Here is an 18,103-nt window from a genome sequence, read left to right as displayed (position 1 = left end):
TCGTCGAACATGATGGGCTCTTCCAACAGTTTTTCCTCGTATGCATGGTTCACTAAGTCGATACGCGTGCTCCTCAGAAACCAATGGAGATAGTCGTTGAAAGCTTCCGGGTCGTACGGCTTAACCACGACATGGCTGCCATTCCGGACCACGTCCAAACAATGCGCAAACGTTGTCACGTGATTCATGTGGTGGTCAGGCCAATTCGTGATCTTCCTCTACCGCCGCCTATCAATCCTGCAAGACATTGCAGCATATTTTTGTACAGTGAATTGAATAGAACAATGGATAAAATATGCTTCCGTCGCTTCAATCAACAAATTACCTATGGAGCGCGGGTCCGTGTCTTGCCACTGAGGTGGGCTCTCCTGATACAACCCAAACTGCCTCATCACTCTGTGCGGCTGGTGGTATTCAACAAGCCACATGCATATGAGTGGGCACCGCATACGCCAGTAGCCTGACTCCTCCAAGCACTTGGGGTTGAGGTCACTCATCGCCGAGCCAATATGGTCAAAGCTGCCATATGGCTCCCAATCCACCTGCAACATACAAATATTTCAGAATTTACAACATGCCAGTAGAATTTTTGAAAAAAGGTAGCAAAAGAGTGATGGCTTCAGAAAGATTACATGCTCAGCGGTAAGAGTGTCCAACTCCTCAGTGTAGTGCTTGTACATGACCATTGGATCGTTCGTCATCTCCGAGACATGGTCCCAAATGTATGCCCAAGTGGGCTCCCGATCAAGGTTCTCGTAATGAGCCCCCCGCCTCTTGTTGAATCTCTCGGGCCGCCCAACTGGTAGGCGATCACAGCTCCACACGGAAAGTAGAAGCATGCATCCACCAATGCCGTCGCGACCAATCCTGCGACAACCTTCGTCCAACTGCGTACATACGAAATTTGGTTAGTAATTTGTCTTGCATACTACTATACAAGAATTATCCAACTTCCCATCATTACATGGCGGTACAGGTAGGCAAGTGTCGCTGTTCCCCAACTCCACTTGTGCTCCAACTTCGTCAGCGCCTTGAGCAAACACCAATGGGCCAACTTCCCACCACTGTCAGCAAAGAGAGTCCTCGAAATGACATACCACAAGTACATTCGGGTGTATGTCTTGACAGTGTCACGGTTGGCCCCTTGCGGGAGTTGTCCAAAGTTAGTCCTGATCCAAAGGAAAGGTGCGCCGGCGGGAGCTCTATCCTTTTTATCTACTGGCTCCGGAGGAGCCATGCCAATAAGCCCCTCCATTTGCTGGCGCCACCCATCAGAAGCTGTGTTCATACACAGTGCCTCGCCCTGAATAGGAAGACCAAGGATCATGGAAACATCCTGAAGAGTAGGGGTCATCTCGCCGGCCCTCAAGTGAAAGGTGTGCGTCTCCGGCCTCCACCGGTCGACAAGGGCGGTGAGTGCCACGGCGTTCATGTTCGGCGGCCCCCGGCTTACAAGCGTGATGAACGGGAGAAGACCGGTAGGCTGGATGAACTCCGTGTACCGCTCGTCATACGGCATGTCCTTGATGCTACCGTGGTAACGAATCTTCAAGGGCTCAAGAACCTACAAGCACATCCATACACAGAATATTATGCCATATCCAATGGAATAAAACAAGAGGTGTTAACAAAAATAAATATTAGTACCTTCCCCTTTTTCGCCATATGATATGCCCGGTGTTCCTTGTCATACTCATGATCTAGGAGCCAAACCATCCTACATTTTTTCACAAATACACACAATAAGAACTACCATATTTATGACCATACATGTTCTAAATTTTGGTTCCACTAACAAATATGAGCCACACATACATGAGAATATATCTAGCATTTCTATCACATATACATCACACATACATGAGAATTCATATCCAAATAAGCCATCACACATACATGAGAATTCGTATCCAAATCCAGGGTTCCTGAGAACAAGTTATTGAAAAAATAAACAATCACATGTAGGGTTTCATATCTAGTGTTCCATGTCTAAAGCAATTCCAAATCCACAAAAAATAAACAACAACATCAAGAATTTCACATCTAGGGTTCATGTGCAAATGTAACAAAATCTATGAAATTAGTGGATGAAAACATGGGGATCGGGGGAGAATACCTCAAGGGATGGGTTGTGACCACAATCCACAGATGGAGAAATAGAAAAGATTTGGGGAGGGATTTGGTGGGGGAGAGAGAGGAACCGCTGGGGCCGGCCTTGTTCTTGAGAGAAAGAAACAAAGAGAAGAGTGCCCTGGGTCGGGCGCGGGCGGCACACATAAGTGGATGTGTGGCGCCCTTGCCATCGGCGCCACACCTCACTGTGTGGCGCCCATGCAAACGGCGCCACACATCCTGCCACGTCGGCTGGTCAAAGGCCGCGCCACGTCGGCCTGGATGTGTGGCGCCGTTCGCATGGGCGCCACACCGTGAGGTGTGGCGCTGATGGCAAGGGCGCCACACAGTGAGGTGTGGCGCTGATGGCAAGGACGCCACACAAAAGGGTTAGTCCGATGAAATAGTTTGACCAGAGGGTCAGTGTGTGCGTTTCTTTCACAAATAGATTATGTTTGTCAAAATCGCCTCCAAATAATAGAATTTCAGAGAAAAAGTGTCTGGAATATGACCTCGGGTATCTCAGGGTTGGTGATCTGGTGAATCAACTAGAGGAAGCGCCCCTTCCGCCTTCGACTTCTCACTCGGCATAAGAAGTAGCGGAAAAAGGGAAAGACAGCGCAATGCTGAGGTAGCTCGATCACGTAGGGCACCGTGTAGATCGACACATGCATCAACGAGGTTCGCGGGATATCTTGAGCGGAGCTGGATGTAGTGCAGCAGCTCCTGGAGAATTTTCGATCCGAGAGGCATGAAGCCACGGTCGAGCCACGTCGTGAAGAATGCGTGCTCGCCCGGCTGCGTGGGATCATCCGGCGCGTGCCAACCGATGTCCTTCTCCGTGGTAAGACGTCGTACTTCGCGAAGTCTTGGAGCATTTTGTCACCGACCCACGAGTCGGTGAAGTTGCAGGTTGAAACTCTCTCCTTCTTCTTGGCCTTGCCGGCTGCAGCTTTAGGAGCCATGGTGGCTCTCTTTGGTGGAGAGGGCGAGAGGAGTAAAAGCAGCGAGCTCTGTAGAGGAGCGACAATGGTGGAGATGTAGTGCGAGAGGAAGACGAGATGGGAAATGACTTGGGTAAAAAGCCCCCGGTCATTTCCTCTTCTTATACGAAGATTTTAAAGTGATTCTCTAGCTGGCTGGGAGGTGCTAACCCTCCAAGAAGTAACAACACTTGTCTAGCACTTGGATCTTGAAGGTCTTGCAAACATATCACAAATATAGCCTACTAAAGCAACATTAAGCTCAAATAATTTGAGTGTAAAATTATGCCGTAGATGCAAGGATAGGTAGGTGAAGCTTTGAGCTCACACAAGGAGTCCATCTCTTCTCAACTTGCTTACTTTGACATGGGATGGGATTGGGAATATATAGGCAACGATAGGAATCCTCTCAAAAAATGCTTGAATTTTGCGATGTTGAAAACCTGGTAGTGTCGGACTAGCTTGAACAATCTGGCAGAATATTGAATTCCCCGAGGTCCCAAACGCGGCGAAGAGTATGAGAAAGATTAGAGGCCTAACAAGAGGAAAGACCATGCAAGAAAGGGAAGCATCCAACCTCATACATGAAGATAACCAATTATTGGCAATGAGGCAAAGAAATGACCATGATGATCTATTAGATCTAAGTCAGGTGATCCACAATTCTAACTGTGTGATTATCTTAGGCTTAAGGATTTCATTGCTTGATGCGAAGAAATGACAACTTACTCGTTGCGTCTCAACAACGGGTCAGTCCAACTCACTATTAATGCTTTAGCGAGTAGTATAAGCCGATTGGCATCACATGCTCATGACTAGTGGAGTCATCAGCGGCTCATACTAGTCTAGGTTATGTGTCCAGATAACGTTGCCGACTAGGGACAATTTAGGATGCACAATATAAATACATTCCAAAACAGAATCAATTCGTTGATACATATAAATGTTCATATAAAGACAACTTTAAATTATAGTACAATAGAATATATATCATACATGATTGACTCTAAAGTATATTTCTAACACTTTGATCCCCGTAATGCATATGAGAATGTGCAACGCCTTTTCTTAAAGACCATCTTCACATGTCCATCACACGATGATCCCCAAGCTTTAAGGAGCATAATTAGATCATTATTGATTCTCCATCTTCTACTTCGACCATGAAAGATCTTAATATTACGCACAAATACAACAACACATTTCATGAACTTACTTGGTTTGCAAGATTATCTAGCCGGGTATGAACTATGACGTGACAACCCAGTGCTCTACCAGCTAGCACCAGTGCACGCTATGGTCGGCTAGCCGTCCTAGGATTATACATCCTCACTCCTAGTTCATTAACCAATCGGCTAGTTCCCCCTAGCCAGTAACATCTGACGAACTCTGCTCGCCGTTTCTCAATTGGCAACCCTGCAGTTGCAGCGGATCTCTCCCTCTGATCCCGTCAAGGGTCGGATGCTCCCCATCTTCACCATGGACGCGCCGAAGTCGGAGAAGAACTGCTCGCCATCGTCGCTGTACTTCTGCACTAGAGCCTTGGTGGTGTTGGCCACGACGTCCTCGTCGCCGGAGAAGAGGCCCTGGTCAGAGGACAGGAGGCCCTTCTTGGTCAGCAGGTTCTGGTAGTAGTGCTTGTCGAACGCGTCGGCGGAGCTGATGTCTAGAGCGGTGGTCTGGTTGCCGTCCCCGCCGGCGCAGAGGCTCTGCAGGTTGGCGGCCATGGTGGAGTCCAGCGTCGGGTCCGCCGAGGACGTGGTGGACGTCAGGCGGTTGCTGAACAGCCCGCACCGGGCTCGTCCGATCGTGTGGGCACCTGCAATTTTTTTCAAGTTCAGAATTCCTGATCATGTGATCTCGACAAAACTGTACTTTTTACGGTGCATTTTATCAGATCATGGGAACTGCGTCATGATTGACCAAAGAATATTTCGTGAGAAATGAGGTTTCAGAACTGACGAGTTGCTTCTACTCTCAATTAAGCATGGTCGCACTTTTAACAACTTCAGGGGAGTAGCGCAGGGTTGAAATATTGTTGTGCACCTTGATTGAGATAGATAAGTTCAGTGATCAATGAGACAATTAGTACCTGACAGGACCACAACATCTGTTGTGTCGAGGCCGACATCGGAAAACTTCTGTACAATCGAGCTGATCGGTTCGAACGGCGAGGGCAGGCCTTTCTCAGCACCAGACTGGTTGGCCACCAGACCGTCCCTTCTTCCCAGAAGAACATCATAGTAAGGCCCTCCACTCTGAAAATTTCAGTACATAATTACTACTTTGTGTGGCAAACTGGATGTATCTGAAAAAATCGGACTATAAGACGTAGTAAGGTGCTCACAAAGAGTACTCCATAGCCGGCTGCAAGGGCTACAACGTCGGCACAAGACACCACCCCGGGGCACATGCTCTCGAGGTCGGCCTTGATCGCGTCGATGACCTCGTACCCTCTGACGGAGTTCTGGTTGGGTCGCGCAAATTTCTCGCCTTCGTCACCATCCAGCAAGATTGAACCATCACACCCCTGGATACATCACAGCAACAAAATTAAGTAACATCAACACAAGGACCAGTAGAAGTGCAACAAACATAGAGAGCAAGTTCAGAAGAAGCATTTGGTACATTGACAAAGCAGTCATGGAAATGGAGCCTGAGTAGGGAGGCTCCCATCCTCAGCTCATCCCTCATGGCAGAAAACACATGCTGCTGGACGACGGTGTACACGCCAGGGCACTTGTAGTCGTAGAAATCGCTTGTTAACTCGTCGCCCCTCGCTCCTTGGTTGCAGAGGCACAGCGCAAGAACTGAACACACAAGGAGCAACCTGCAGTGAGAGTACTCCATGTCTCAACTCTTACAGCCTCAGTCTTGCTTATTACACTGTCTTGGACTGCCTGCATGGTTTATGGTTCTTGGTTTCCTTTTATAGATGGTTAAAGGTGATGGATATTGGTTCCTGGTACGCCAAGTCGTCGCGGTAGTGGTGCGGCTGCGCATGTAACGATCTTCTCCTGTTAACAAGTATTATTTGTGCCAAAACTGCACATTGTGAAAATGACAATTGGCTGCAATGGTGAAGTCACTAGTGTGATGGTGCTGCACTTAGCATGCTTCCGGTGACTTTTTGTCACGAGTCCAAGAGGTAGTGGAGATCCAACCATGAACCATAGAGGAAACTGTAATGCATTGCTTGCAGTTTCGTGTGGAAACTGGGTTGTGTGGATCACCCTGAATGATGCAGCGCCTGGCGATAATGGATTGGATCTTGCCTAGCACTTAGGAAGTGCATGCATTTTTCAGTTAAGTATTTGCAATAGTGACATTTCTGTCTTGCTGGGAAACTAATTAATCTGGTGATTCAGATGAGGTTCTCAACGTTAGCTGAGTTGGGATGGTGCTGTGAGGTGACTCTGCATTTACAGTTGATTGCAGTTCAGTGAATGTTATCGAGCTGCTGCAAGTCAAACTTAACACACTTCTGTTTATTTAGTCGCAGTGCTATTCTTATGGATTGGTATTACAGTAGAAAACTTGAATGCAGATTTGGGTGCACACAGGGAGCAACTGTGTTTCCAGAACATGCAGGAGAACTGATGACATGGACTTAATAATTAACACATAGATGTTTCTTTACGATTGATAAATTTATGATCCTTTTATATCTCGGTTTATCGTTTGGATATGATTATTCTTGTACACTTCATGATTTTGTGCAAAAGAATTCCAGATGTGTGTATCTGTATTATGCTGGTGCTTAACACTTCAGAGCCAACTTTTCCATAACTCACCAGAATTTACTGTACATATAGTGAAGTACTGATTAATTGCCTGTATAGCTATCTAAGTAGTACGTAACTCACAAGAATTTATATCGAGGGAAAATACTTGATGACAACCATCTAACTATTGAATACAAAGGAAAACAAGGTACACATCGGGAAGCTGCCCAACTCCGTTTATAATTAGCAGTTTAAGGAAGTCGTGCTCAGATCATAGAATTTCAGGATCAACTTTGATCAAACAATTTAGCAAAACTATAAAGAATTATTGTTTAAATATCATTGAGTATATAGAACAGTTTTCAGAGACCAACCAAAGTACAGTTTAATGCCACCAGCTCCTAGAGGATTACCCCAGAAACAGAACAAAGCAGCCAACATGCTGGCACCAAGACCCAACAAAGGAAATTCCAGCGCCTCAGGTGTACATAGCCAGTGCACAGCTTCAGTAATCTTCGTTTTTTAACAGTGTCTTACAACTTCCAACCTCTTGACATCTAGCAGTTGCAGGATGGAGTAGAGAAAATATACATCCCAACATATTTGTATATTGGATGCTGTCAAATGGTGGTGACATGCGGAGGAGTGCTTAGTTTTTGGAAGAAAAATGCCATCTTAATTAACAGGTCTTTTAATCTTCCAAAGTTTAACATTGCAACCACTGATGAGGCAACAATCTAGATTGCAGAAAATTTTCTACAATGATATCAACTACAGCTTGATATCTCCATATCGCCGGGCTCAGCTTCTAGTAAAGAGCCAGGCTTGCAATACAAAATAATGCATGGTAACAGTTTAAAAACTAGGTTACATTAAGAATTTGCATCATATAGGATTCATGCCTACCTCAGACTTAGCTCTGATGTATTTTTTTCTTCCAACTTCATTTAACTTTGCAGGTACAGAAAATAAGTCACACCGGAGTGAAAATGCACACCTATTTTAGTAGCCATACCCAATACAGTTTAGCGCTCAGTTCTTTGAATCTGTACTTACATCAGAACAAGGGAACCAGTTGATAACAATTAACAAAAAGAAATTAATTCAATTTGCAGATTCAGGAACTGAATACAGGCCATGTAATGGAAAAGAAAATTCTGTAAGCAAACATTACGGTCAACATAATCATAAGATGCTCGAATACAGATTTACTAAGACAACAACCTAGAAATTCAGTCAAACTGAATTCAGGTAGGAGAATGATCAGACAGTTCAATCAAAACAGGCATTAGAATACACGGGGGATCATGTTATTATCTTCCCCTACAAAAGTCCTCTTCCCTTAACCACAAAAAGAAGATGAAAGGATTATGTTTTGTAGGTATGTTAAGCTGCATATTGTTCAACATCAATAGTGGAATACCATGCAGATTACATAAGGGACGCTAAAATTTCTTTACCATCTCTGTTCACGCTGTAGAGGAGATAAGAATTTCAAATCTTTAACAGGTGCATAAAAACAGGGTGACATCAATATTGAACAACAGATAACAAGTCATACACAAAATTTACGTTTACTTGCAAGCAATAAAAAGAAATAAAGGGGGTGAAAATCCAAACAATTTAGACGCAAAGGCTCTCACAATCACCCCACATCAAGAGCTAACAAGTGACCACAACGACTAGTACTAGATGTCACAGATAGATTAAATGTCTAGCTTCATTCATACAACAAGCATTACCCACTGGAAGGTTTGCTTGGTGCTACATATTCTCCATGGCTAGCCAACATTGTTCAAAGACAGATGTGAAAAAAGATTACATTGTCAAAGCCACAAAAAGGCATGCTATAGCTACACATAACTTATCTAAACCACTACCCATATCCAACGACTCAACATCATGAAGGCAATAGTTCCATGACAGGTATGTGAACCTGCACAGACTTTCAGTGACTATCTGACAGCCATTCCGCAAAACAGGGAATATAAGGCTGAATATCCCACAAATTTTTAGAAGTGCAGATAACATGCACTTCTCGGTTATCCATGTCATATGAGATAGTCTTTTTCTTCCCGTCAGTAAGGAAAATCAAATTACGATCTGGATGAACTGCAAACATCTCATAGACCTCGCCATCTTTGCGGCAATGATTTCCAAACAGCTCCAAAATGTTAGCAGTATGCTTCAAGGTCCACTTTGCACTGCCATAATCCTCAAGAGCCCAAACAGAGAGTTGGCAAACATTAGGATCATCTATAAACCAAGCATACAAGCGTCCCTGAGACTGTCCAATGGAATAACCTGCACAGCTCTGTGGCACGTCGCCCGGAATATCAATTTCCCTCCAAACCTTCCCCTGTGTGTCCACTGTGAATATCGAAGGTTCATGGGTCATCAAATGCATAGTGTCATTCAGGAAGACGCTATTTGAAGGACCAACAGGAACAGGTTGGTTAACCCAACCACTCTGCACCGTAGTCCATCGTCCTGATGAGTAGATGGCCACTTCTCCGAATTCCACAAGCTGCACCACGAGTACCACAAAATGGGAGGGGGGAGCTGGGTCGAAACCCAAATATTCTTCGACTTCGTATGGCGATTCTATAGGACAAGGAGGCAGCTGAATCCAGTTCTCCGTTGCAGGATTACACACAACAAGATTGCCCTCGTCGGAATCACGTGATTTCCGGCATCTGCAGAGGACAAGGCCACCGCAGCAATGTTCGATGATGACACTTTCGTAGCTCTTGCGCAAGAATCGGAGAAAGGGGTCGACCATAGGCGGGCCTGTCCCGGACAAATTGTAGAAGCCCCTCATGTTGTAGAAGAAGCCGGTCAGGGTCTGCGGGCACCTCTTGCGGATGTCGGGGTCGGAGCAGAGGGCAAACCACGGCTTGGACACGCACTTGAAGCGGCAGAGCGACCTGTAGGGAACCCGCGACAGGATCTCGACGAGGGGCCCCTCGGGGAGGCTCGCCACGGCCTGCTCGTCCTCCTGCTTCTGCTTCTTCTTCATCTACAGATGGGGGAGACGGCTCGATTCAGGTTCCAGGCTTCCCTTTACTAGATTGAAGATCCAAAGAAAAAAAAAAGCAGCGGAGCAAACCTCGGTGGTGGGGAACGGCGACGGCGAACGGGATTGAGCCATGGGAGTGTCCTTATCGCAGACCAGAGCATCTCCACAACCCGTAAAATAGACCGAAACCGAAAAACTCGGCGCCCGTCCCGTATTAAAAGAGGCCGCTGAGGGGAGTTCGGTTTCTAAATCCTACTTCCCTCCGTCGCTACCACTTTCGCCGCCGCCGCTCCCCCTCTTCTCCGGCGAGCAATTCTGCCACCGTTGACGCTTCGCCGCTGCCGCCACCACCCCTCCGTCCGCAATGGGCCGCGCAAGACACGTACGTAGGGGAGGGGGCCGCATCGGCAGCGGGAAGTCAGCCCCGCGTCCGTCGGGTGGACAGTTGGAGGTGGAGCGGGCGAGGCGGGTGCACTCCAACGACGCTTCGAAGCGGGCGGCACGGAAGTGGCCGCGTGCTTTCGCGCGTCGGGAAGCGCGCGAGGAGGCGCGTGAAGGAGAAGCAGAGGAGGCACGCCCTCCTGCCGGCTCATGCAGCCCGCCGCTGCCGGCGCTTCCCCTACGCGGCGACGACAACGACGACGATGCAGTCGGGCCGCCTCTAGCCTACGGGAGCTCGGCGGAGGCTGCGGCGTTCGAGGTGGCCGCGCTCATCGTCGCGTAGGAGTCGCCGGCGCGGAAAACCCTCCGTCGACGCACAAGAACCGCCCCGGTGACAATCCGGGGCCTAATCTAGTAGTTAAGGTCTAAAATTATCGAATGTAGCTAGAACTGCTACGTATTTTGCCAAATTTAATGTAAATTATCGACGAATGTTGCTCGATCGGAGCAAAATGGGTTCAATCTCGCAAAATCGTCGCATCACAATTTTCCCGTGTCGTTTGATTTTAGCTTTTCAGTTCGCGTTTTCGGTTTCTAATCTGCGTCGTGACAAAATACAACTAAACTGAACAGTTCAGGAGACCGAACTCCAGATTTTCGGTTCGCAGATATACAGGCTCTGCTAGAGATGCTCTCAGTGCCTCGAGGGCTGGCAACGCAGGGCCTGCGAAGTCGCAGGTTCTGGCCGAGTGCGTTGCCAGTTCGAATTACCTTTTCTTTTCCTTGAGCCAGTTCGAATTTTGAAATGTTTTCCAGTTTGAACTCGAAAAACACTACACCCTGCGCCTACTATTAGTAGTCAACTGATGGTCGATTATTTTTTTTTACAAGATCTGGGTCTCGAAACACTCCGAAGGATTTCATTAAACATGTGGCAGGTACAAATTACACGGAATTCCTTTTACATCACTCGCACGAAAAAGCAAAAAAATTGAAGAAATAGCCTCCGTATTTGCAAAAAAAAACCTAGCACAAAGGGAAAACAAGCAATCAAGTGCCTGGGTGCCTCCGGCATCGATCGCCGGCGACCTCAAGGAGAAGCCGCCAAGAGCAGAGAGTTGAACGCCTAATAGCCCTATTCCGACGAAGAATCCATGTCGCTGGCCTTTGAGGTGTCTCCGAGGACAAACCACTTGGAGATAGCACCCCGTCGAGCTCCGAGACAGAGATCCAAGCAAGGCCTCCACGGTGGAGGTAGAGTTTGGCCGGCCCTGCCGGTCAAAGATCACGGCGACGAGCAACGCCCAAGAGGTGCAAGCGTCAAAGCTTTGGGATGCCTGGGCATCCCCTCTTCATCAACAAGGCATCATGTTATCTTTCTAGACGCTATATTTTTATTGCTTCATATGTTATGTGTTGTTTTTGGAGCGTCTTTTTTTTTTTTTTTAGTTTAGTTCTGTTTTGTTTGCTTTAGCATATGGTTGGATCACATCATATTTGTTTTGGAGGATGACACACTCCGTTTTAATTGCATAGAACACTCTAGTTTTTGCTCTTATTGTTCTACGAGTGTTCTCTTTTGCTAGTACTGCATTTGGCTCTTGATTTTCCACTCTTATTTTATTTAGAGCTTGTTAGTTTTCTTTATTTAGGTATGATTATCTCTCTGTCTTTATTGATTTTTATCTGTGAGAGTTGTTTCAAATAAGTTAATTGGTGTTGGAGATGAGTAAAATGTTTCATGCTTATAGTGATGCAAAAGGAAGCTCGTTTAGACTGTGGCATAGACTTTGACATGTCATGTTGGATGTTATTCTTATCATATGCTTAGTAGTTATTGTTTTAGCATGACTTGTCTCAAATAGCTGAGAGTGCATAATGTGGCATTGAAAGAATCATGCATGTTTTGTTTCCATCATACAAAGCATAATATTATGGTATTCTCCTTTGATGCTTTATTGGGTTGACTTGGCACATGTTTACATCATGTTATGACTACAAACCAGCCAACTAAAGCCTCTATGATCATTTAGTTTTTGACTTGTAATATCACTTTATGCTTTGATTAATAATGTTTTGTCGCTATGCATGATTATGGCCATTATTGCTCTCTTGGTTGGTCGCTCACAGTCTTTTGCTAGCCTTCGCATGTACTGAGTATGAGCTCTACTCGTGCATCCAACCACCAAAAACCAAAGTTTGCCAATTGTGCCCACCATACATACCTATATGTGTGTTGCTGTCAAAACCCACCGGCGGGCAGCGACGGGCAACACCGTAGAGCCGGGAACAACCTAGGGCTGCGGCTGGCCGAGGTCCCTCCGAGCGACGGCCCGCAAAGCCTTCTGGTCACACGTCCGATGCTGATTGCAAGGGCGTGCCACCTGACCTATACCTGGTCAGGAAGGTGATGGAGATGCCTCGCTTAGTTTCCTGCATGGCATACACGTAAACATTAAATACGAGCCTCGATCGGCTCTCAGGTTATCCTGTGAATCGGCTCAAGGAGCCGATCCACCCATGATTCGTACGAGGTGCACGAATATATGGTGGTCCTGCTTGATCAAGATAAAGCTAATGAGATCTACGACGATTTAGGGTTTTCACCGCATAATCGGATCATCCTACTCAGGATTGGGCCTCGCGGCCACGCACGGTGATCGTAAGCCGATCCCAGACAAGGCCTAAAAACCAACACGAGGTTGATCCCCGGAACATCCTGTCTAGGACTAGCAAACGACACCCTACGTGCCGCTGGATCCTCCCGCCCTTTGTAAGGCCTAACTATTGCAGATATTAAACTAATCCTTGATGAACAAGGAGCAACCGTAACGGATCGGATCTACTAAATAATGATCAAGCAGGGTGCCGCCCCTACACCTAAGATAGGTGTAAGGGCGGCTAGATATGCAAGGGTTGCACTACGACAGCATGTAAAACGAAGAACAATGCTAACCCTAACATATCTAAGATAACTACGTTGCTCGCCATCAAAAAGGCTTCAGTACGAGCAACGCATGAACAACATGAAGCTTGTGCTGCCTAGATCGCAAGATGCGATCTAGGCAGCATGTTGCTTACCGGTAGAAACCCTCGAGACGAAGGAGTTGGTGATGCGCCGAGATTGATTGGTTGGTTGAATGTTGGTTGTTGTTTATTCCATAAACCCTAGATACATATTTATAGTCCAGGGGACTTTCTAACGTGGGAATAATCCCCACCGTGCACGAGACAAACTCTAACATTTAATCTACGATGTAATCTACTATAATTAAAGATACACGGGCAATCTAGCCCAAACTCTTCGTGCGAGGCCGCTTCAGAGATCTTCCACGTGTAATCTTCCAAGCCCATCTCCCTTACGGCCCACCTCCTGATTTGGCCAAAATCTGGTGATAACACATGCCCCCCTGGTTTTGGCAATGATAATTTCAAAACCACTCTGTTTTTCCTTCGAAAGGTCATGTCGTGGCAGAGCAGGACTGTCGCAGTATTCTTCATCATGATGACCTGCCTTCTCAACTTCTCTGCATGATTTGACAATTTTGGCTCCATCCCCTCGGAAACTGCCTGAGCAATAAATTTCCACTAGGCTCCTTATTATTTAACCATGCCGATTGACTAGCCCACTTCACCATCTTGCTCTGTTCTGGCCATCGGCACCCAAAAAACCCCCAATCTCCCATAGCCATGTCTTCCTCTTCTTCCTCTTCCGCCTCGTCGGTCTTCTCTGACTCCTCCTCCTCCCGCGAGCCGACGCCGGAGTGGGGCTCGTTGGCGGCGCACGACATTCTCGCCCCGACGACGTGGGACAAGGAGGAACACGATTCCTCCATCTGGTCTGAGGATGACAAATCCCTGACCGACGGAGAGGGTGACCTTCACTTCCTCGTCGAAGGGGAAGAGGAGGCGGAGAGCGAGGACGACCGCTTCTCCTGGGACGATTTCACCTCTTCCGAGGAAGAGGCGGAGGAGGAGGACGATGACGATGACTCCCTTGAAGGTTACCCACCAGCGAAGCGCCTCCGCACCTGGTGGGACGACGACAGTGATGACGACGATGAGGAAGATGAGGCTCCCGTAGAAGGCTACGGAAGCTCCGATGAGGAGCCTCTCAGCAGCTGCGCCGGAGGCAGCGACGACGAGGGCAGCAACGGCCCCTAGATTAGGGATCAGTAGTAATAGTTGGCTTTTGCCCTCTTCTTCCTTGAGCAATCGGCTCTTTCTTTGTAAGGAATCCCCCTATTAATGAAGAAAAATCCCTTAATTAATTTCGCTTCCTTGTCAACCTCGCCGATCGTCGAATGGGGCTGCCGTACAGAGAGCCGATAGCAGAACATCGGCTCGTATCGCGATCCGAGGCCAAGCTGTTGCCTAAACACGCAGTCCAACAGGCCTCAATAAGCCTAATTCTCGTCCAAACCATCAGAATGAACTCCTCAGCAACCCATAAAAGATTCGTCTCGCACATCATGATTTCTGGTCTGAACCGATTCTGTTAACTTGCTAGTTTGGGCTTATTCCTCTAGAGTCGATATCAGCGTATCGGCTTTGTTTTTTTTTTTACTGGCCGATGACAAATCGGCCCTCACATCTTACTGCCCGTCATCCCACATGCTTGGGAAATATTTCTTGAGGTGTTGACCATTGACAGCTACTGGGAACTTCTCGCCGTCCAACTCTTCCAACATGTATGCATTACCCTTCAAGGCTTGGACAACTTTGTACGGACCATGCCAATTAGGAGACCATTTGCCATATGCCTTGTCCCTGGTTCCTAACGGCAACACAGCTTCCCATACTAGATCACCAACTTGAAACTCCTTTGGTCTAACCTTTTTGTTGTAGGCACGAGCCACCCTGGCTTTGTTCTCCTTAATCTTCTCCAACGACCAAAGCCTAAGCTCCGTTGCGTCCTCAATAGTGTCACTCATCAAGGCTGCATATTCTTTAGTTGTCAGATCATTCTGAAACGTGACACGTCTTGATCCAGCCGTAATCTCCCAAGGCAATACGGCTTCCTGTCCATAGACAAGCTGGTACGGCGAAGTCTTTATAGCTCCATGGCACGACATGCGGTAGGCCCATAATGCTTCTGACAACTTCTCATGCCAATCCCTAGGGTTCTCGTCAATTTTCCTCTTGATCAGCTTGATTAGACTCTGATTGGACGCTTCAGCCTGCCCATTAGCTTGAGCATAGTACGGGGATGATCGGATCAGTTTAATACCCATGTCATCGCAGAACTTCCTGAATTCTTTAGAAATAAAGACCGAACCTCCATCGGTCGTGATAGTTTGGGGAATCGCGAACCTATGAATGACGTGTTCTTTCACAAATTTGATCACATCTTCTGATTTCACCTTTTTCATAGGGACGGCTTCCACCCACTTGGTGAAGTAATCTGTGATAACCAAAATCCATTCATGTTTTTTTGCTCGACGCCGGATGGATTTTGCCGATCATATCCATGCCCCACCCCCGAAACGGCCAAGGCTTGATGATAGGGTTCATCGCTGATGCTGGTACCATCTGAATCTTCCCGAACATCTGGCACGCTTGGCACCCCTTGTAATAATTGAAGCAATCTTCAAGCATAGTGGGCCAATAAAACCCTGATCGCCTGATTAACCACTTCATCTTATGAGCCGACTGATGAGTTCCACAGGCGCCTTCATGTACCTCATGTAAGAGCCGATTAGACTCTGTTGGCCCCAGGCACTTAAGTAGTAACCCTTCCAACGTCCTGTAGAACATATCGTCTCCTATGAGGATATACTTCATGGCTTTGTACCTTATCCGTTTAGGTGCCCCCCGAGCCGAATCTTTTAAATAATTGAAGATTTCGGCTCTCCAATCATCCTGTTCCAGGAATTGCACCTGAACCTCCGACCCGTCAGATATATCTATGTAGCCTGACGCCATTTGTGCGAGATTGTTGGCCTCGGCATTTTGGGATCTTGGGACCCAATTAAAGTTGATGTACCGAAACTGTGTCATCAACTCACGGCATTCCACCCAATATGGGAAAAGCGATTCACTTTCGCACTTATATTCATCCGTGAGCTGGTTAATCACCAACTTGGAGTCTCCAAAAAGCTCTACTACTTCTGCTCCGGCTTCCAGTAGCAACTCCATTCCCTTACGTATTGCCTCATATTCCGCTACGTTGTTGGTGCAAGGGGTAGATAATCTGATGGAGAAGGAGTATTCTGCCCCCCGAGGCGACACGAGCAGAATGCCGATGCCACAACCATCGTCACAAACCGATCCATCGAAGAACATAGCCCATGCACGTATAGATAGTGCTGCTATATTGGTACTGATCCGTTCAGCGATAAGATCGGCCAACGCTTGTCCCTTGACTGCTTTCGCAGGCTGATACCGGAGATCGAATTCTGACAACGCAAACATCCATTTACCAAGTCGGCCTTTCAAAACAGGGGCCGACAACATGTGCTTGACAACATCTGACTTGCATATGACGATGATCTCTGCCGTCAAAAGGATGTGATGAAGCTTGGTGCAAGTAAAGAACAGGCAGAGGCAAAGTTTCTCGACCTCAGGATATCTTGTCTCCGCGTCCAGCATCCTTCTGATGAGGTAGAAAACGACCTTTTCAACGCCCTCGTAGAGTTGCACCACTACCGAAGCGATGGATGTGTCAGCTACTGACAGGTAGATGTAGAACGGCCTGTCTTGCTGGGGCGGAACTAGCACAGGCGGCGTCGTCAGATACCGCTTAATCTCATCAAACGCCTGTTGCTGTTCTGCCCCCCAGTGAAACTCGTCATCAGATTTAGTCTTCACCAGCGCCATGAACGGCTCGATTCGTCCTGACAGATTAGAGATGAATCGTCGGACAAAATTGATCTTGCCGATGAGACGTTGGAGCTCCTTCTTCGTGGTTGGCGGCTGCATGGTACGCACTGCCTCCTGACTTTTCAGGCCGATCTCAATTCCCCGTTCATGAACTAGAAAACCTAGGAATTGACCAGCCGTCACGCCAAAAGCACACTTCTTCGGATTCATTCTCAGTCCGAATTTCCGAGTTCGGTCTAGGACGCGCCGTAAATCATCCAAGTGTCCCCCCATGGAGACAGATTTGACTACCACATCATCGATATAGATCTCCACCAACTTACCGATCAGGTCATGAAATATATAATTCATGGCTCATTGGTACGTCACACCAGCATTCTTCAACCCAAAGGTCATGACCACATATTCAAACAAACCTACTGCTCCTGGTACTCTGAATGCGGTCTTGTGTATATCTTCCGGAGCCATGAAGATCTGGTTATAGCCGGCGTTGCCATCCATGAAGCTCAACACCTTGTGTCCAGCAGCGGCATTTATCAATGTTTCTGCCACCGGCATCGGGTATTCGTCCTTTGGAGTGGCTCTATTGAGATCTCGGAAATCGATGGCCACACGCCATCGGCCGTCCTTCTTCTCTACAGGAACGATACTGGAGATCCACTCAGCATACCTGCATGGCCTGATGAACCCGGCGGCCAACATCTTCTCGATCTCTTTCTTGACTTCTTCCAGAATTTCGGCCCTCATCTGACGTGCTCGCTGTTGGAACGGCCAAAATCCTTTCTTAAGGGGGAGCCGGTGTTCAATGATGCTCCTGTCCAACCCAGGCATCTCCGTGTAATCCCATGCAAAGCAATCTGGGTATTCCTTTAACAGAGCTATTATCTGTCCCCTGAGCTGTGGATCCAACTTCTTGCTGATAAAAGTCGGTCGCGGCTTATCCCCAGGACCAATGTCGACTTCCTCTAGCTCATCAGCCGAGGTAAACCCGTACCCTAGCTTTCCGTCACCTGTGAGGTCGACGCCACATACTGGGAGAGCAGGTGGTATGGATAATATGG

The 18,103-nt window shown here is 47.3% G+C and overlaps 2 protein-coding genes across 2 annotated transcripts; both read right to left on the bottom strand.

The window, feature by feature from the left end:
• Nucleotides 1–4,111: 4,111 nt before the first annotated feature.
• Nucleotides 4,112–5,984, bottom strand: LOC127347983 (peroxidase N). The gene is made up of 4 exons (XM_051374110.2): nt 5,724–5,984; nt 5,443–5,625; nt 5,188–5,353; nt 4,112–4,914 (listed from the first exon to the last, which is right to left on the bottom strand). The coding sequence occupies exons 1-4, from the start codon at nt 5,943–5,945 to the stop codon at nt 4,499–4,501; spliced, it is 987 nt and encodes a 328-aa protein (XP_051230070.1). The 5' UTR covers nt 5,946–5,984; the 3' UTR covers nt 4,112–4,498.
• Nucleotides 5,985–8,503: 2,519 nt separating this feature from the next.
• On the bottom strand, nt 8,504–10,040 carry LOC127347973 (F-box protein At5g07610). The gene is made up of 2 exons (XM_051374102.2): nt 9,930–10,040; nt 8,504–9,839 (listed from the first exon to the last, which is right to left on the bottom strand). The coding sequence occupies exons 1-2, from the start codon at nt 9,969–9,971 to the stop codon at nt 8,769–8,771; spliced, it is 1,113 nt and encodes a 370-aa protein (XP_051230062.1). The 5' UTR covers nt 9,972–10,040; the 3' UTR covers nt 8,504–8,768.
• Nucleotides 10,041–18,103: the final 8,063 nt, after the last annotated feature.

This window comes from Lolium perenne, chromosome 1, assembly GCF_019359855.2.
Source record: "Lolium perenne isolate Kyuss_39 chromosome 1, Kyuss_2.0, whole genome shotgun sequence".
In the NCBI taxonomy this organism is placed as follows: domain Eukaryota; kingdom Viridiplantae; phylum Streptophyta; class Magnoliopsida; order Poales; family Poaceae; genus Lolium; species Lolium perenne.
Note: the sequence above shows the minus strand (reverse complement) of the source record. Positions and strands in the feature narration are given on the sequence as shown.